General features: G+C 43.3%; 1 protein-coding gene across 1 annotated transcript; it reads right to left on the bottom strand.

Moving 5' to 3' along the window:
• Positions 1 to 1178: 1178 nt before the first annotated feature.
• CCDC80 (coiled-coil domain containing 80) lies at positions 1179 to 19708 on the bottom strand. The gene is made up of 8 exons (XM_053386128.1): positions 18932 to 19708; positions 16554 to 18424; positions 9642 to 9798; positions 7424 to 7560; positions 6276 to 6424; positions 4720 to 4823; positions 3650 to 3730; positions 1179 to 2196 (listed from the first exon to the last, which is right to left on the bottom strand). The coding sequence occupies exons 2-8, from the start codon at positions 18411 to 18413 to the stop codon at positions 1850 to 1852; spliced, it is 2835 nt and encodes a 944-aa protein (XP_053242103.1). The 5' UTR covers positions 18414 to 18424; positions 18932 to 19708; the 3' UTR covers positions 1179 to 1849.
• Between the last annotated feature and the right edge of the window lie 1094 nt (positions 19709 to 20802).

The raw sequence follows: 20802 nt of genomic DNA, 5'->3' as shown, positions 1-20802 counted from the left end.
TAATCTTACTGCTATACTGAATACAGATCTCTGTCTCCACTTGTGCACTGTGCATGAATACCAGGGGAAACCCTCACTTTTCTGCTGTGTTTTGCATTCCTCTGTAGTAATTTATAATTGCTATTGGCCTGGTTTGCACATAACGGTAAGCCATCATTTGTTTAACGAAAGTGTGGATTGTTTGAACACCTGAGCCCAGCACAACGGGCGAATATAAAGCCATTGGTATGTTGTTGCTTTATGAACCATGGCTTGTTTTAAATTTTTAAAAAGTAGCCAGGAATTTGATGTTATGTTCAAACCCAACACCTTTGTTTAGCCATGGCAACCCCACCACAAGATGCTTGTCAAGCTACAGAGGCATGAGTCAAGAGCAGATGGAAAAGTAACCAAGCTTTGGAGAAACAAATCCTGCATTGCAGGGGATTGGGTTGCATTGGGGTGCCTTCCAACTCTACAATTCTATGAATTCATGGCTTGTTTGCTTATCTGTGAGATGACTCAACAATTCCATGGCATTCCTCAGTACCATGAAAAAATATACAATGTAGCCACACCACTGCAGAAATCACTTAGAAGTTACCTGCACATGTTGTCTCATAACTTTCTTTCTAGGAAGGCTGGAGACCGTAGTAGTAGTAAAGCAGCTCAGAGTCTGGGACACCTGCCCAGGTGTGCCACTAGAAGCCTTCATAGGTACAGTGGCACCTTCCGGCAACAGATTGGCAACACTTGGTCTACTGAGAGGGCTCACTATATGTGGTACGTTGAAACAATAGCCCCTGGCATAAATTCCTTCAAGGTGCCAATTTATAGGAATGCTGTTCCCAGGGGGGTGAAAGCAGCAGGACTTGTCCTAGAGCTGAGATGAGTCTTTGAGCCCTTTTGTTAATCTGCTAATCTACTCTGATTTCTGGTTTTTTTGTTTGTTTGTTTAGGTTTCTAGGATGCACATCTCAGTTTCCTTAAAGAACTCTCTGAGAATGACTCAGCTTTCCTTGCCAAGGCAGGAGGATAACTTAGGATAGGGAGAAGATGTCTCCCTCCTTGTAAAGTGCTGTTATTCCACCTCTTCTGTCCCACAGGCAGGACCTTCCCTGAGCTGAATGGCTTCCTGCCTTCAAAGGGAGAAAAACTCTTAACAAGATTAAAGAGGCACAGCTAAAGCAGCAACATGGTTGGCACAAAATCATCTCTCACTGTATTATTTCAAACCTTTAACAATCTCAAGTTTTCCATAACAGGTGAAACCATTATACTACGGAGCTGGCATGTTATAAAATAAATCATTCTACCCCAAACATTTTTTTAATTAAAAAAACAACCCTTTAACATTAGTTTTTCTAAAAGGATTTCTTTTGAGCGGCAAATTTTGTAATATGATCCACCATTCCTCCACTTCAGCAAAAATTCACAACATTTTCTAATAAATATTTCCTCCCTCGGCATGGGGAAACAGGAAGCTATAGGAGTGTTAGTGTCTTATTTTACAGTTTATATTCTGCCTACAGTACAATGGCCATCACTGGAGTCAGGGTGTGTGGGGTTTGTGGGGGGAGGGTGTTTCTATACATACATAGCACCAAGATATACCTTCAGATTAGAAGGGCTCCAGAATATAAAGGAGTCTTTATTCCATAAGGCACCAATGATACTGGCTTGACCTATTTCACATCATGCGTGTTATAGAGAAGGCCAAAGTCCGATACTTTAGTAGTCCCTTGACTGAATGAGGGAAGAAAAGACACATGGTCAGGTGACCATCAAATGCTTCCCACATCTGGCTGCTTGTGGTCTGAATGGCTACTAAGATGAAAGCAGGGTGCAGATAAAGGTTAAGTTCCTAATTTCAATAGGGGTATCCATGGTGGTAACTTTCATGATGGCGGTAATCATCTTGGTAGCCTTCCTGATACCCTTGGTGATAACCATGGTATCCATACCCGGCATATTCGTCTTCTGGGCACCGCATGCCAAGAGACTGCTGGATGGCCATCTCCTGCCGCCGAAGTTGCATAGAGTCAATCAAGTCGTACACAATCACCATGGACCACATTGGGGAAGGGTACCAGGATTTGACGTTCCCGTCTTTTCCAACCAGAAGCATAGAGAAATATTCGGGGCTGATCTGGAAATAATTGCGGATGTCTTTCACCAAATGAGCAGGGAGCTCTTCCCTGTCCACGCTGGAGCTCCCTAGGAGGAGACGGAGATTAGGAATAGCGTCAGCATCTTATGACACACAGACAAGTCATTCTTAAAAGCAAAATATATATTCAAGCGTATTATATATGCAGCTGCAGTAGAACAGGCTGGAGGCGTGATGGTGGTTGAGAAGACTCTGGGCAGCCAAGTGGACATCATTTCCTGCCCACAGCAATAAAAAGCAAGATGCCTTTTTTTGGGAAAATAGTCAGGTTTGCCTGACACATTAACCTCACTGTGGGCTGAAAGTGTATCCGCTAGGATCTCGTTTCCTCAGTGCTCAAATTCTTTGGCTTTCCAGTGCCCTTTGGAAGCAAACGGGGCTCCATTTCTATTCTTGGATATCTGTGGGATGCAGGTTAATAAGGGGAATGTGTGTTTTTGGTTTAAAAGGGAGTGCCATTGAGCTCCTCTAGTTCAGTTGAATTACTCGTGTTTATGTAACTGAGTTTTTCCAACTGGGAGAGAATTGTGCCAGCTTGTGGTATCTCATTCCTGTCCCCCACCCCTTTCACTACGTGTAATGCCCTGAATTATTTTTTCCTTATATTGAATTATAGCATGAAAGACTTGGGGAAGTATGATAATTTTGTATGTTCCCTTTTTTTTAGTTGTTACATATTGTTAATCTAGCTGGTAACTTTAAATATAGTGTGTGTGTGTGTGTGTGTGTGTGTGTGTGTGTGTGTGTGTGTGTTTCTCCAGAGGTTTTGAGGTATTATGTTTGAAGAGGAAATATCAACCTACGCAGAAGTCATGGTGGCCGTGCCTTACCATCCCTATGCATGCTGACCACACTGTGACCCAATCTCATTGAGTCTTCTACTCATGTTAAACTGAATGCAGCCAGAAGCCCTCTTCAGTTCTTCCTGGCTCAACATAGGAAGGTCAGGGACCAAGCAAGTGGGATAGGGACTTTGGCAGCAAGGTCAGTATGCACAGTGTGCCCTATTTCCTGTTAGGGCATAATGCCTGAAGAAGACTACAGCTGAGGAAGGCTGTTTGTTTTTTGTCCTCCTGGCTTCAGGAAACTTAATAATAATGTTGGATAAATACAGAACATAATAAATTAAGTTTAAACAATCACTGTAGGGGCATGCTTTTCATACGTCTGTTTGCCCACTAAAACAAACTATGGGAAGTTCCACAGTGGGAAGTTCCTTAAAACAATTTCTCAAGTGTTGTTACTGGGATACTGCATGTTCCATGATTTGCGCAAGATAGGACTGTGCTGTAGCTTCATGTGTGACTCTCATTCACGTTCTATGGCCTTTCTTGCAGCCACAACTCAAGACCCATTTGAGAACAACTTCTGAAAATAAACTTACAATAATATGCATTCTACTTTTTAAAATAATAATAATTGTGATACATCATACAGGTGTATGGCTCAGAATGATAGGCACACACAGAGCTGTCTTACAAACTCAAAATAATTTCTCACCATTGATTGGATACAATTCCAGCATTCCACCAATATCTTCTCCCACACCTAACAGCTTGAGGACAGTTATATGACGCAGACCTGTTAAAACAAGAAGGGTGTCAAAGACTGATGCAAGCTTTTTCTACTAAGTGAAAGGCAAACATTAATGTACTGCAAAATGTCAATACATTCTCAGATGTACACCCACCCACAATTCTATAAACTCAAAATACAGGAGGCTGACATGCAGTTTCTTTAGGAACATTGCATAGATTTGCCCAAATCTATGGATGGAAGATGCTCTTTGCTAATGGTTTTAGAAGGCTACAGAGGAACCATGATCAGGCTAAAATTGCGGGGAGGTTATAGATTTCCTCCTACCTTCCCGACTCCCAATAATTTGAGCACAGATTCTAAACTTAGAAACTGTTATTTTACAGCGATCAAAGAAGGTACTAAAGAATCACTTGATTCAAGCAATCCACAAGGATTTGAGGAAGCTCATTCCCTGCTATGTCTTGACAAAACAGATGTTGGAGGCTAGCCTGATGTCTGCTTTAGACTACAACCACCATCAGCCCCAAAACATCTGGAGGACACCAGGTTGGCACAGGCTCTTACAGGCAATGAAATGCTGAATGCCACTCAATTAGGTCTGCGATTGTATGCCCAGTTCTCATGCACTATGCATGTGGAGGCTGCCAACCTCTTCTACTTGATCACATAGACAATCTCTCCATGCCAGCACTAGACATTTTTGCTGGCATGCAAAGCTCTTCAAATGATCAGACTGGTACATGTTCCAAACCTTGCACAGATTGCACACAAGCAATTTTTGGCAGCCGTCACATCCAGGTTGCCATGGGTAAAATTGCTTTTAGATGCACCCCCTCATACTATACATCCCATGAAAAGAACAGGATTGCTGTAGCAAATGGTACTATCCAAATGTATAGGGTTATGAGTAGTTAATAAGCTAAATCTGGCCCATGTGCTTGAAGGTCCTCACCCTGGTGCAAAGGACTTCAAAAACAAACAAAACCAAGAGTAGTTAATAGCTTGAAAGCAAGCATATGGAATACACTCACCAAAATTGCAGGCTTGCCCTGTAAGGGCTGCAAGCTGCTGTGAATATGCCCAGTCTTCATCATTGGCAGCAGATATCACTAGCAACCTTCTCCTCCATCGGAATCTGGAATGAGAATAGGTGGAGAAAATCTATTCACAAAGATTATTTCAAACTGAATTTAGTCCTATTGGTTCTAGCGGGTATCAGATTTAAGTTGTGTGGATCAAACAGACTGCAAACATGAGGAAGCAATTGTGCTCAAATGTCTTTGAAATGCCATTTTAGGTTTCAGGTTATTCTATTGTGCTGTCAAAATTTCAAGGTTTTTTTCCTAGGCAGGCAGAACTAATGTAAATGAAATACTTTTTCCATTTGAGCTTCCCCACACCTCTCCTTTGAAGATCACCTTCCATTGCTTTATTCAGGAAAGCGAATGAGTGTGGGTTATTTTGTACATTAAAAAACAGAAGAGCCAAAGCTAGCTAACTAGAGAGAAATGTACAGAGTAACATGTGCCGTTTCAAAGCAGGAAATGGTATCTTAAACAGCTACAGATGTTGTCCTACAGATGGAACCTCTGCGCTCCTGTTTATACCTATCTTCCTGAACTTTCCCTTTCCCTTCTTTAACAGTATGTGTGCTCCCTCTCCTTCCTCCCCCAATTCATTAAACCTGACAATCCCTTAGTCATTTTATTAGTTGTTACCACATAGTCCTATGCATGGTTACTCAGTAGTAAATCCCACCGAAATCAATGGTACGTGCTCCCAAGCATGTGTGTTTAGAACCGGAGTCTGAGACTGGGTTCTCTAACTGGAGACAACCTAGGAGCCTGCCTCTCTGAATCTGGAGGGTTTTCTCTCTCCCCCCCCCCGCCCCCACCAGGCACCACCGGTTGTTCACTTTGTTGGGACTTGACATGCAAATTAAGAACAATCAACATCATTATTTTGAATGCTTTTCCCAGAGAAGCAATGGCTGAGAAATTATGCTGCTGCCTGCTGTTTCATTCAGGGGGAGAGGTAATTATAGAAAACAAATTAGTACTGCTAACGCTCATAGAAAATGAGAGGTCTCTCTCCGTTACAATCATTGAATGCCCATTTTGTAGGGGTGGGGGTGAGGATAATAAACATGATGTTTGGAGATATTTCCATTTATAAATGTTCTTATAAGTGGTTATTTCTAAATGTACTTCCCTCACTCTGTGCTCAATTTTAATTATTAGGTATCTAACTTTAATTACTAGATATTTAATTGCAAACAAAATTGTGTGGTTTCCCCATTGGCAGAATCGTATGCTAGTCTTACTACGAATAAACCTACTGAAGTGAATGAACCTGACTTAGGGCTATTCATTTCAGTGGATATTCGTTGGAAACAATAAACAGGTCTGAACTCAACCACCTCTCTGTTTCAGAATTAACTACGTACTACGTACTACGAAGATGATTGCGAGTTTTTGACCAGAGTAATCAGTTAATGGAAAATACATGTTCAACAAGTGCTTAATATTAAACCAATTTGCATTATTAAAGAGCTCTGGCATAGCCACAGGTGGGCTTTAGGAAATACCTGGACAAAAAGTTTTCCAGAGACTGTTTCTTGTCGTCTTTGCAGGTAATGCCGTCACGTTTCTGCTTTTCCATATCTTTGAGACGTGATTGGAAGGTGTCAATCAAATCAAAAACGGACTTCATTGCTATGGGCACTTCATAGTATTGCTGTGAAAGGAAACATTGAGAAACGGTTTGATTGCAAACAAATCTCTTAGCATCTGCTTTCCCACTGAAAGTTAATGGCCAATGTCATTGTACTGTCAGCTTCATTCTTCCTGACAGATTAATACTGACGGGTCTCAGGCATGGTTGAAAGCATGTGAGCAAAGCAAGTTTGGTTCTGGTCGGGGAATTCTGTGTCTGCCATTTTGAGTTCCATGATGAAATAAAGGTCGAGTATAAATTAAATATCACATGCAAATAAAGTCATGTTCATACTACTGAAGATTTTCATAGTGAGTGCCTTCTGTCACTTTGCAGGATCATTCTGTGGTAGGAGCTGAATGCCATGAAGGAATGGATAAATCTGTCAGTTTTGGTTTCTCATTCATCAATCTTTAATTCAATTCTCCAATATTTCTGTAGCAACTTGCATTTTAGAAAATCTTCATGAAATTCCTCAGCATTTTAGTTTTAGTGTGTGTATATATATATATATATATATATATATACACACACACATATATACATACAGTTTTGACTGCATTTTTGCAAGCATTTCATGATAATATAATGCACTATTGTATGTTATTTCCCCTAATTTATGCATTTTTGTGCAGACTTTTTCCAAATATATGCACTTTTGTAAACATGTTTTGGTTGAGGAACTGCATTACAATATTCGGAGAAGTGCAGATTTTGAAGGATTATTATGTTGGGCTTTTATATTGGTTCAATAAGTGTGAATGAGGTAGTTTCTTATTAAAATGCAACCAAAATCAAATTATTCCTCCATTCCTAATGCCACGACCTGTAAGCATACAAGTGAGCATTTTCCCACCAAAATCCCTGGTTCCTACCATCTGGATTTGGGTTCCATGATTCCTACTATCTGCAACTTCTTTTGCTTCTTCAGGTACTAGCACAGTTTTTTGCTCCACTCTGTCCTGATTCATCCTCACTCATGCATCTCTCCTGCCCCAGGCTAATTATACTTCTCCCTACCTTGGCCCTCATATCAGTGTCAGTTAGCACCATGAAGAAGTCATTGTATGTCATTCCATATTCTCTCCTCAGCTCATTGATGAGACGCTGGTCCACAAGGTCTTCATCCTCTATCGCTTTCATGGGCTTCTCATTGTCTTAAAGGAAAACAACATGGAGATTAGTGTCAAACAAGCCTAAATCACTTTTGAACAGCAAGGGAGAGGGGGGAAAGTTCTTCCGTTCACCTTCTGTTCAGACGTACCCACCAAATCATACTGATTTAGTCTTTTCGACAGGGAAGTGAGTGAAGTTTTAAAAAACATTACTTCTTCCTAAACAAGGATTTTGAGCACCATTCATATATGAAGCTGCTAATGCAAAACAGCCCAAATAATAGAAGGGAGATCAGTGAGAACCTTGACACCATCAAACCAGGGACATAATGTTAGATACCGTACTTCAGTTGCAGCCCTGTAGCCATTATCCTGGGGTTAGGTGCTACTGAACTCAATTGATCTTATTTCTGAATTGATTTGTATAGAATTGTGCTGTTTGTCAGTGCAAAACTTACATCAATCAAGGGTGTATAAAGTGTTTACTTCCTTAAGGTTTTGGTTTCTTTAGGGTGCGTAAGTCCATGAAGGCTAGACTACACAAATCACTTTTATAAGGCTTCTGTACAATATGCAAGTTAATACCACAAGATGAAACCAAACAGACTAGGTCAAAAAGCCAACCAGAAATGCATTGAGGGGGAGAGAACTGGTGAGAGATTTCATGAGATGGGGGTGCTAAATTCCAGGATCTATTTTAAACTCCTGCTGTTCCCTATTCAAAGTTGGTATTTTGACACTTTAAACTAATTGAGGCCAAGTATGCTTGTTTGTTTATGTTTACATAGCAGTGCAGCTCTTGCCCATGAATAAGATATCAAAAAACTTTTTATCTGTATAAAGCATCCTCATCATTCATTTTTCTCAGACCCTCACAGCCTGAAAAAATAACTCCAGTGGTGTAATTCTCCCCTGCAAAGAGGAACACCCGAAGAGCAGCCCAAATTCAATACTTGGAAACATTAGGAAATCAGTGTGTTTTGAAACATTATGATTACGGAGAAAGGCTGCATCTGTAACAGCCTACATGAATGCAATTTCAAAAGCATTCAACGGTAGCCCAAACCTGCTTTTACAGCTAAATATCAATTTCTGCACTATTTCATGCACTCCTATGTAAACAGGAACACTTAAGAGCACGTGAATCTTTAGGTTACCATCTAAACTATTCAGATAAATGAGGTTATACTGCAATTAAACTATCAAACTTTCCAAGGACTCATGACAAATGAACTTTGCCTCAATGTGAATTTTATTAGTTTATCGTTATTGTTGTATTGGTTTCATACAAAACCAATCAAACATGTCTTATAAAACTTTATAAAGTTGTCATTGTTTCACAGCAAGAATGCAAGGTTCACTGAATGACAAGTGTGAACACAAGGATAAAGGTCAGTTACTTCTTTTTTTAACACTAGCCAGTCAGGTTTGTGTGTGTTAGATAATATGAGCCTATAACCAAAGACCTGCAAAATAAGCTGGACACTGAGCATATGAGCAGAATCAAAAACCCTATTTAGGTGTTCATCTTTATTCTGCCCATGCCACCCCCTTCCTCAACTGAGAGTGGGAAGGTCTGAAGGGGATTGTAAGCCCATTCTTCTGAATGGGCTTACGGTCCTCCCTGTAACTGGGAACCTACATCACAGAGGGCTCTTGGTCACAGGAAAGCCAAATGCCATGTTTAGTTGAATGCATCTTCAGAACTTTCCACTCATGACAAGGTCAGAGGTCGAGGGGGCCATGTGGACAGCCCAGTAGCCGCTCTAGGAATAAATAAACACTTGAAAGGGACTAATATGCAAAGATCTGCAGACAGGAGATGTTCCTAGTCTTGAACCAAATGACTTCCTGGCTTATGGCATGGCCAGGTCACAATTCTCTGCTTTCTGCTGTTTCACTGACTTGACAGACCAACACAGTGATGCTCCAATTATTTGAACTTTTTGCCATGGAAAACCAAACGGGGGAAATACCAACTATGCAAATACAAAGAGTGGGAGAGGGAAGAACCATATTACCACAAAGGGACTCTCAGGGTTTTTGATTTCTTTTTTTAAAAAAACAGCACTAGTTCCACGCCTCTATTGCCTAGAAAGAAAGGAAAGGAAAGAATTTTCAACCTAGCTGGAAGTGGTCGATCTTCATGCGGCTGTTGTTCACGGGGCCAGAGATGGTGATCACTGAGATTTTTCTAGTTGCCATTTTGCAAAAGCTCTCCAGATACTCATCTCTCTGTTGCACATACATGGTGCTGTCAACCTTGGGAGTTGTGATCAGCTAGAAAGATGACAGAGAACAGAAGGTTTAGGTTGTTGGTTTTTGAACCGTGTTAGTATCAGAAGTCATACATAGATAATACTCCCAGGGTTTTCACAACAACTCGTAGTCAATGGGCTGTATATAATGCTAGCCCTACTCAGAGTAGACCAAATAATGAGCCTAAGTTGGTCCTTAATTTCAATGGGCCTCCTCTGAGTAGGACTTGCACTGGATGCAGCCCTGAGGCCTGGCCTACATAATATATTTGCCAGAGGGATCTGCTTCTATCCTCCCAGCTAGAATGTTTAATGCAACTCTCAGCTCACCATATGAGTCAGAGCTAATTACATATGCTTTTATCCAAAGCCGCACTTATGCATGTGTGTGGCCATACCCTCCCCAGCAAAAAAGTCCCCCCAAAGCACTCTAGAGCAGAGGTTTTCAACCTTTTTGGGCCCACGGCTCCCTTGACCAACTACATTCTTTCTGCGGCACCTCTGTGGGCTCAGGAACCCAGTTATGTTGTCCCCTTGCCTGCAGAGCTGGCAGCCCCTCACCCCTTTTCGAACACCCTCCCTTGGGGAGTGTTCCCTCAGCCTCCTCTCCTCCCTCCTAGAGAGTCCTCTGGGCAGCCACAACTGCTTCCATTGGTCTCCGAGCTGCCCCCCCCTGCCCCAAAGAGAGGGGCCTCCTTACACTGCCCCACAGGGGCCTGGGAAGCACTCCCTGGCCAGCCCCAGAGGCATTATTTGCCTGAGGAGCTTGTAGCCAGGGCTGCTGCAACGAACAGCTGTGCAAGCCTTTGGGAGGCAGAGATGTGAGAGGGCATCAGAGGAGGGAGAGAAGGAAAGAGGGACAGAGGCTAGTGTTGCCCGTGGCACCCCTGACCATCATCAAGGCACCCGAGGGTTGAAAACCACTGCTCTGGAGTGTCCCCTGACCCCTCAAGGCCAGTTTTCTGGGGGGAAGTGCCCTCCACCCTCTGCACAGTAGAATATTTGGCTCCAAGCCAGAGGGAGTTTTTCTGCCCCTGCCGCATGTCAGTGATGGCTTCCAAAAGGGATGACAAAATTTGCTATGCTGATCACCTAGCAAATGCAATGCCTACCCCAGCCCCCAGATTTCCTATGTAAAACAATTAAACAATGCCTTAAGCGTGTTGCAAATAGGTTTAGGGTGTGTTATACGTGACTGTTCAAGTACACAGTGGAAGCCGCGGGGAGGGGGGGAGGTCTTTCAGAAAACTATTAACTGAGGTAAACACTGACAACATATGTCACAATCGCCTGCCTGCTACCAAGCCACATTCAGGGTTGGTGTATTGATTTACAAAGCCCTGAACAACTTGGGTTCAGGATACCTCAGAGATCACCTGAACACTTCTATCCCAGCTCAGTCACTGAGATCATCTGCGGGAGCATCTTTGCTCCTTTCCTGTGTTGGTGAGGCTCGTTTGACAACAAGAAACTGAGCCTTGTGTCATTAGCCCAGTCCTGTGGAACTCCCTGCCCATAGAGATTCAGCAGGCACCTTCTGTGCCAACTTTTAAAGGCCTGCTGAAAACTTCCTGTACAACTGGGTATGCAGGCAATTCAGAGTACAACCCCCCCCCCAATGATCTAATGTTGATTGTTTTTAATTTGTTTTGCTTTTAAATTACTTTTAACTTTTTCTGGGTATATTGTTTGGTTTTATGTTGTAAACCGCTGTGATACAGCTTTATGTTGCAGCGGTATGTAAACATTTTTTTTATAAAGAAAGAAAATTAGCTTTTTGCATTATGTGGCAACTTAATGCCGGCCAGAAATTCCAGGGGGAAATAGCCACTGCTTAACCTTTGAGAAACACCACAGTCTCCTCACTGGGAACACCCTCGCTTATGTGCTTGTGCTAAGCCAGTTCGATATGGTAATGCACTATCAACCTTTTGCAACTGGAACTTTAGATAAAAGTGGTGACTGGTTTTAATTTCTCACCCGGCAGCAAACCAACGGTGTTTGCCTTTTATTTACATAGGACTGGATCAGATTGTAGTGCACTGCCAGAAACTTGGCTGTTGATTGGGAACGCAGTCAGGCATGAGGAGTCCCAGGCCAGGATCTGAGTAATGCCTGAGGGGTCTATTTAATTACCATTCCTAAAGGCTCTCTAAGCAATTGCACCATGGTCAGGCAAAGGTCAGTATCCAGAAGGCAGCCAATAGCACAGAACATGGAAATGGACTTGAATGGACAGGAACAGAAGAAACAAAATGAACAGGGTTTGGGCAGCTAAAGGCTGATGAAGTCAAGGATTACCTTGATTACAGCCAACAAAGGCCAGAGGCCATTTTGTGACAACACTGCCTTAAAATTCCTGAACTTTCATAGTTTCCTTGAACTTCTAGAGGTATGAAGTGGAAGCTTCTGCCTCCAGCCTTGAAGTCGCCAAATTCAAGCCTCAGAACTGCCACTGCTTCATATACACACACAGCCCTTAGCAAGAGATCCAATATAATGGGTCAGATCTAGACTTAGTCATATTGAAGTACAGATCCATTAATAATAATTTATTATTTATACCCCGCCCATCTGGCTGGGTTTCAGTGGGGCTTAAATTAGCCATGATTATCTTAAGTCCCATTGATTTCAATACATCTATGGCTAAGTCTGATCCAACCCAACAATTATTTACATTTATATCCTATCTTCCCTCCAGGCAGGAGCAGTCAGGAAGTGTGGGGGCTGTCCTGCCATGGACTTAGCCTCCTGGTGCCATTTTGCCACTGCATACCAAGACAGTGTGGACACAGAGTAGCAGTGAGGTCTGCGTGGTGCGCATGCACTGGTAGCAGCACCAGATTGTTTCTGCTAGTGCACCCACACCACCCCAAACTTGCTACTGCCCTACAGTACCCCTATACCATCTTGATAAGTGGTGCTGGGAGATCAGGTCTGCAGTGCCACCCTTCCTCGGTTCAAGTTGGGTAGTCTCTCATTACAACACAAACAAAATTGTATTTCTCTCCAGTTCCTACCTCAAAAGTGATAGCAGGAGATTATTTGTTGCTTACACCTACCATGTTTTTTTGTTTTGTTTTGTTTTTAAACGGCTAAATACTGCAACTGAAGACCCTGATTTTAGACCAGGGCCACAGCACTGGGAGAGTTAAGCTCCCCCACCCCACCCCCACCGTTGCTCCCTGCTCCATAGTAATCCCAATTTCCCCTACTCACATTGAGCAGCTGTTTTGTAAGCAAATACTTGTATATTTCACTCTTTTTAAAAAATGTGGGGAGGCCTGTTCATGCAGGGGGTTAATTTCAGTATATGTTATACACGCAGACTGGCTGCATCCTCTGTGGGGATGAACTCAGGTTTTCAGACTGCACTTCCACACCGCAGAGTAGCAAACAAAAGCAACGTAACTGAGCCAAAACAGATGGGCCTGAAGCAAAACCACAGACACAAACAGTAGGTGGAAGTCAGGAAGTCAAAGCCAGTGATAAGTCTAGATTTCAGAGTTGGCTCTTGCTTCCGTTTCTTTAACAGGACCTTGAATGTCTCCATACCATTACAAAGTTTATCTTGCAGATTTCTACAAATCTGGCTGCTGTTGACGTCACAGGAGCAGGCCAAGACATAGCAAACAGACCAAGACATTATGTCCTGGTCAGTTGGCATCTCTTCTCTGCTTTGATCAGGGACTTTCCCTAAATCTAAACGACCATAACCTGCTAAGCATTAGGACTTCACTTTTAAAGAATCAAGGTCAAACTATGAAGATTAGGTTCCATTTTCTAATCTGCTACACTTTGAAAAGAAAGATTGATTGCTTTGGCTGAAGCAATGCTAGAAAGCATGTTGTCTGTAAATTCACAATACATTGAAAGCACCTTTAAGGCACAAGGCTCTCTCTACCTGCCCCCTACCCCCTAAAACGTTGCTTGGATATTTTCATATTTAAGTGGTCTAAACAGTTTGCAAAGTAAATCAATAATAATAAAAAACGTATGGTTGGTCTGCATTTGTAAACAAGGCTTATAGTTTAAATCCACTCATGGGCGCATGCTTCATTAAGAGGCAAATTCATGTATGGGACGATAATCAGGGCTTTCACTGGTGGAATAGACCTCAGTACCCAACACATGCTAAGAAATCATAGTCGTGGATGTACCTGATTTTGACCACCTGAACAGTGGCTCTGCTTTGCAATGTTTCTCTGTAGGCATCTTAAGAGCAATATGAGAGCATTCGTCTCATCTACTTATAATGTCAGTGCAATCTGCTTTTTATATGCTCAGCCAGTAAAGCATGAGACTCTTAATCTCAGGATTGTGGGTTCAAGCCCCACGTTGGGCAAAAGATTCCTGTGTTGCAGGCGGTTGGACTAGATGACCCTCGTGGTCCCTTCCAACTCTACAATTCTATATCTCTGATTATCACGTTAACTCTCATCCTGACCTCACCCTGTCCTGCCACTAATTTCTCTCCATGAAAGTTAGCACCTCATTAAAGGCACACAAACACTCCTGTATGTATTCCTTATACCGGAAATGATGCTTCATCAGGGCATAACCGGCCATTGCTCTGCCGTAAACTTTGCTTTAAATTTTTTTTTTGTACATGCTGCTTAATTCCTTTTTGCAAGCAACAGAGAAAGCTGACCTTGCACAACCCAGGTATTATTCTTATTATCATTATCATTATCACAATTAATCAACCAATTAATTAATTAAGATCTGGGAGAGGCATTCACCCTCAAAATGAAAGAACTCAAGCAGTTATTTATACCAAAGAGCTAAGCAGGTTAATACAGTGGTACCTCGGGTTAAGTACTTAATTCGTTCTGGAAGTCTGTTCTTAACCTGAAACTGTTCTTAACCTGAAGCACCACTTTAGCTAATGGGGCCTCCTGCTCCCGCCGCGCCACCGGAGCCCGATTTCTGTTCTCATCCTGAAGCAAAGTTCTTAACCTGAAGCACGATTTCTGGGTTAGCGGAGTCTGTAACCTGAAGCGTATGTAACCTGAAGCGTATGTAACCTGAGGTACCACTGTATGCAGAAATGCAGAAGGAAAACACACTAAGGCTGCAATCCTATGCCCTTGGAGTAAATCCTATCGAACTAAGTGGAATTTACTTCTCAGCCAACATGCCCTAGGTATGTGCTGCAAAGCTGAAAACATGTACACACTTTCCTGGACGTAAGCCACATTGCAACCAAGTTGCATTTACTTCTCAGTAAGCATTCAGAGGAATATGGCACGCACACAAAAATAAGGAACTTTTCTTTACCAAAGGTTATGGGCCACACATTATATTGCATGGTTTCCTAATCATTATACTTTGTGGCAAACAAAACAAATGTTGTACACTTAAAAGATGTAATGTAGATGCTTTTTGTTTCACAGAGATTACAGTGTATGAAAAATGTGGCCTATGAAGGGTGTCTGAATTGTCACACTATGCCTTCAAGCTGAATTCCTCCTGCCAAGGAAAACATCTGAGCATATTGCTTTGTGTCCTCTGTCAAAGGATTTCAGAGAGGAGCCGTCTAATAATATGTGAAGTTATTAAATTCTGGAGATGCAAAGCCACGTTGTGCTGCTTTTAAGGTTCAGAAGCTCATCACAAGCTGTTCTACTTGAGAGAAAGGCAACTCTGTGCATCTCACCAACAACTTTGTAAGGGATATGTTTGCAAATGCATTATGTTCCTGCCCAGGAAAAGTGCCAAAAACAGTTGGCTTGGTTCTGAAACCCAGAAGTTATCAACATTACTGTGAACAGATGTCGACTGGAAGAGCTTTGAGTTCAAATATATATGAAAACAGTGACAACGCAACCATGCTGAACATAGCACAGCCTTATTTGGATTTCTTTTAAGCCCTGGACTAGCAAAATACAGATTCTACCATCTTCACCTCCCCAGTTATAGGTTTCTGGCAGCTTCTGCACATGATTGAGAAAGGTTGCATTATATGCCCTATGAGACTTATAAGGCATACATCACATTATTAGGCTTCATGCCTTTGGAATATGCCCAGGACAGACTAAAGATCATTTGGCAGAGGTGGAGAAACTGTGGCCCTCCAGATGTCACCAAACTCCATCATTAGTCCCATCCATCATGGGCTATGGTCAGATATGAGATAGTCCAACAACATCTGGAGAGCCATGGGTTCGTCTTCCCTGTCATGTGATGGTGATACTGAACAGTGTTTCAGGGCCACAGTCCAGCAGTTTTAATCTGTCAGGGGCCATCTGCTGACTGTGGGAGGAGTTGAAGTCAACAGTGGGTGGGGCCACCCTCTTTCTTTCTCTTCCTCTCTCTAGTGTGGGAGGAACAGATCACTCTTGACAGAGGTTTGAAATGACTGCTTGCAGAGGGATCCTGAAATCAGGCCAAGGGCTGCATAAAACTGGGCTGACATTGAGTCCTACCTTCCAGCAGGATTTGTCAATTTCTTTTCAACTCACTCTGGTATCACCTGCTTTCTCCAGAAAGCAGTTGGGGGCGAAGAGATGCCACCAGAGCAAGTGAGGCGTTTTAAATAAAGAAAAATGGGCACCCAAGGCTTTCAGGAGACAGAAGTGTGTGATGGTTGCCTGCTTTGGCTGCTACACACAAAGGTAGACAGAGGGCCTCAGTAAGAAACTTCCAGTGCAATTGTACTCAGAAGTAAGTCCTATGTAATTCAATGCGGATTACTCCCAGGTAAGTGGGGTTAGGATTGCAGCCTAACTTGTGAACTGACCTCAAGTGATGCATGGCCATGTATAATCCACTTACCAGGAGACGTCTTCTGCCTTCAAATAAATCCAAAAGTGTTGTCACAGTTTTCCTGGGGGTTTGCGTGAAAGGCTTAGCATTGGACTTCAGGACTCCCTCGCTGTCCGCTTTGCTTCCTTTCTTGTTTTTCTTGTTGCGCTCTTTCTCTTGCTTGTTTTTCTTTTCAGCTTTGTCCTTCTTGGCCTGTTTCTCATTTTTCTTCTCTGATCTTTCTTTCTTCTTCTTCTCAGGTTTATCTAAGCGGTCATGTTTCCTTGGATCTTTCCCTTTCTTTGGCGGGATATGTCCCGCCGGAACATTTTCCTCTAAGCGAGGAACAGCAGGCTGCCCTGAGTCGTATTTATCCTCGTATTCATTGCTCAGTATTTTCTCTTGGGCTTTCTTTTTAGGCGGTTTGCTTTTAGCAGGCTTGTGCTGGCCTGCTGTGACACTGGAACCTCGACTGTTATAGTCCTTCCGGTCTGTGCGGTTGTCTCTGTATCGTCCGGCACTTGCTCTTGTGGGATGCTCCGAGGTGGCTGTTGGGACCTCTGAATGGGTGTCATAATGAGTGGCTTTGCTGGGTCTCCTTGTGGTGGTCTGTTGCCTCTGTGTGTGGGCTGGATTCCTTTCTCTGCGATTCTCTTTCCATACAGGGGAGGAGAAACTCTCTGTCACCCGAGCGTCAGTCACCTCAGGAGCTGTGGGGAGTAAGGTGTGTGATTTTGTGCTCCAAGTTCTCTGTGTAGTAGGCACAGTGGTGGTGGTGGTGGTGGTTGTAGGCCTGCTTGCTATTGTCATCATTCTGATGATTGGCCTGAGAGTTGTGGGAGGAAGAGTCGGCGCCCTAGTTGGAGGGGGAGACAGTGTGGTTGTCGAAAACTTCTTCACAGTTTTAACCCGTGTTGGCTGCACAATGCTTTTCCTTGTTTCTTCTTTCCTAGGTCCTGGTTGGACATGTCCACCACGCGGTGTTGCCCTAGTGACACTAGCACCATTGTTGCCTTCCTCAACAACCCGGCCCTCTGTCCCAGCAGCTTTGCATTTCTGGATGAAGCCTTTTTGCCTTATTTTCTCAATTTTCCTGATGGGACTCTGGTCAATGACTTCATAGATGGCCTCCAGCCTAACTGGATAAGGGTATCGTTCCTCTACTTGCAATGTCTTCTTTAGCAGCACCATGCCAAATTTGCCCTTCTCCAGCTTCAGAAAGTTCATGAGTTTGGAAATGAGGCTGGGATCCAGAGGTTGTTCCAGGATTTTCCCTTCCGTGGTTATCTTCCTGACTGTCCCTGCCTCTTCACCCTCCTCGTGGAACAAGACAATCTGCTGGACATGCCTCTCGGCCAGTTCACAATAGACATCATCCTTCAAAAGGCTCATCATGAGCCGGTAATAGCCATCAGAGGCATGAGGAGCAGAGATAATCCAGACTCTGTTCTTCCCAGCAAAGCTAGCCAGAATGTTGGGGGAACTAGACCCAGATGGGAAACGCACTGTGCGCGATCGAAACGCAATGGATGGCCCTTCATCCTTAACCATTTCCACCCTAGGTCTTTGTGTCAGCCGTACTTTAGTCCCACCAGTCTTCACCTGGGCACGGGAGTCATCTTCTAGCAGGACTGCTTGTGGCCTTTTTGGTTCCAAAGAATCCCTTTTGACAAGAGGACGTTGAGGAAACCTCCCAGAAGGGCTTAAAAGTCTGTGGGACACCTCAGCTCTCCTCGTCTGTGAAGCTGATTTGCTACTGCCCCTGTAGGCCAGAGGTACTTTCCTAACTCCATGCCTCCCTCTGTCAGCTTGCCTCAGTGGCTTTTCCACGCCACACACTAGCCACGCAGCCCACAACACAGTTAAACTCACAACCGGTGCCCACTTCATTGTGGGATTGACTTTAAAAATAAAATAAGATGGGGACAAGTGTTAATGACCATACTGGGAATTCATATAGACTGCAAAAACACTTTCATTCCTGAGAAATTTTCCTAATCTTTCTTAGATGCTTTGAACTTCCTTCAACATTTCTGAGAATCAGCACCCTCCAAATTTGCCCCCTTTTCCCATTTTAGATGGAACTCCACTCTTAACATAGGCACAAATATATAGAGAACAGCACTCTCTAGCTCCTCTCTCTCAAAGAAGGGAGATTGGCCAGCTTGCGTATCAGATTAGGACGATTTGCCGCTATCTTTATGGTGTTCACACTGGAGCAGTGTGGAAATTTCATTTCAAGAAGACATAGTCTTAAACAGAAACGACTGAGAGAATCAGCAATGGACAACTGGGATCTGTTCAAACATCTGCCTCCGCACATGCATCTGTCTACACATTTAATACACATATACATACACAAATGTCAGCTTGTCCCTCAAAAGTAGCAGAGCAGTGTCAAAACTTACCCTTCCAGGAAACTCTCCTTTCCAGAAGTGATTCTCTCGGAGCCTTCTTTTAGACTGATGGCTTTGCCATGTAGATCTGCTGTAGGCAGCTTGGCAGTTTTTCTGCTACACAAAACGGGCTCCAGGCAAGGTCCAGTTCACGATGGCTCCCTTCCCTCCTGGCTTTCCCTTTTCTTTCTCTTTTCACTTTCTTCACCAAGCTGGGCGCAATGAAAGGGATTTTTCTAAAGGGTCTTTGCTTTTCTCCATCTAGCCGCAGTTCTGACTTTTTCCCCCCTTTTCTTTTCAGGAGGCAGCCACAGAGAGGCACATTTCTCTGATGTTAGAATTGCTGCTATTGCTGGAGCTCTGTGCTCTTTCCCCCTCTTTTTAGAGTCCCACAAACTTCCCCATCAATGCCCTCCTCCTCCTTCTCCTCCGTGGAGTGCAGCTCCTTTGTCTCTCTCCAGAGAGCCAAAGCATCAAGGCTAATAGACTTTCCAGGCAAAATTCAAACAGCCGCACAAATGTGATACTGAGGAGAGAGTTTCTCCTCACCTTGCTCTCCTTTCCTAATCTTCCCTCTCCCTATCCTCTATTTTTCCTCCTCCTACCCCCCCCCACCTCCAAAAACCACTTTTTTGGATCTCCTCCCAGAAATGTCAGGATAACTTCAGGCCAGCTCCAACCCAAACTGAAACAACAGTTTCAGCCACTGGAAAGAAGAGAGGCAGAGGGAGCTTCGGTTCAACAGATCAACAGAACATTGCCTCCTTTCCCCACTTCCGCACACTTTTGAAGGAGAGAGGAGGGAGGGTTTTTTGGGGGGTGGGGGAGCAGCTGAAATGTTACACATCACCATCATCAATCACTTTTTGGAACAGGGTGGTTGAGACCTTAACTCTTTCAGCACTTTTGGCTCCATTGCCGAATCTCCCTCCTCTGTCCTTTCATGTTTGAAAAGTGGACCCACGGCTTAAAAAAACTAAGTAACATATTGTCCTCACCTCACCTATGTTCAAAAGAATGTCAGTTTTTCAAAGAGAAAAACACTTGGCTTTCTTTATGTCTTTTTTCTTTTTTTAGTATATTGCTTTCTTTTCCTGAGAAGTAACACTAGATCACTCGGTTTGTTTTTTTAAACAAATTTCCCTTTCCAGATTGTTTTGTGGAAATGCAGGCCTCATGTTTGGCTAGCAGACCCTACAAGGCAAAGCTGTGTTGTGTACATGGAACTTTTCATACTTCAATATGACACTCTGTAGATTTCAGGCATGGGCTGTGCGCACACTACAGGCTTAAAATGCAACTAGATCATTATTTGATTCAATTCCAATAAAAGTCGGGGAACCCACAAGAAATGGCAAGATTGACACAGGATAGGCACGTACAGTGGTACCTCAGGTTACATATGCTTCAGGTTACATACGCTTCAGGTTAAAGACTCTGCTAACCCAGAAATCGTGCTTCAGGTTAATAACTTTGCTTCAGGATGAGAACAGAAATCAGGCTCCGGCGGCGCGGCAGCAGCAGGAGGCCCCATTAGCTAAAGTGGTGCTTCAGGTTAAGAACAGTTTCAAGTTAAGTACGGACCTCTGGAACAAATTAAGTACTTAACCTGAGGTACCACTGTATTGTGTGGCTGACAGTGTGCGAGCATTACTTCCCAAACTAGCAGCAGGAGCACACTGGGTGCAGTGCAAACGGGAGCATGGACACAGTCAGAGTATGCACTTTATTGCATTTATAACCTGTCTGTCCTTCAAAGAGCTCAAGGTGGGATGTGTGGCTCCGCCTCCCATTTTACCCTCACAACAATACTGTGAGGCAGGTTAGGTCCAAGGTCAACCACTGAATGGTCATGGCTAAGTGATATGAACATGGTTCTCTGT

This window comes from Podarcis raffonei, chromosome 4 (genome assembly GCF_027172205.1).
Source record: "Podarcis raffonei isolate rPodRaf1 chromosome 4, rPodRaf1.pri, whole genome shotgun sequence".
In the NCBI taxonomy this organism is placed as follows: domain Eukaryota; kingdom Metazoa; phylum Chordata; class Lepidosauria; order Squamata; family Lacertidae; genus Podarcis; species Podarcis raffonei.
Note: the sequence above shows the minus strand (reverse complement) of the source record. Positions and strands in the feature narration are given on the sequence as shown.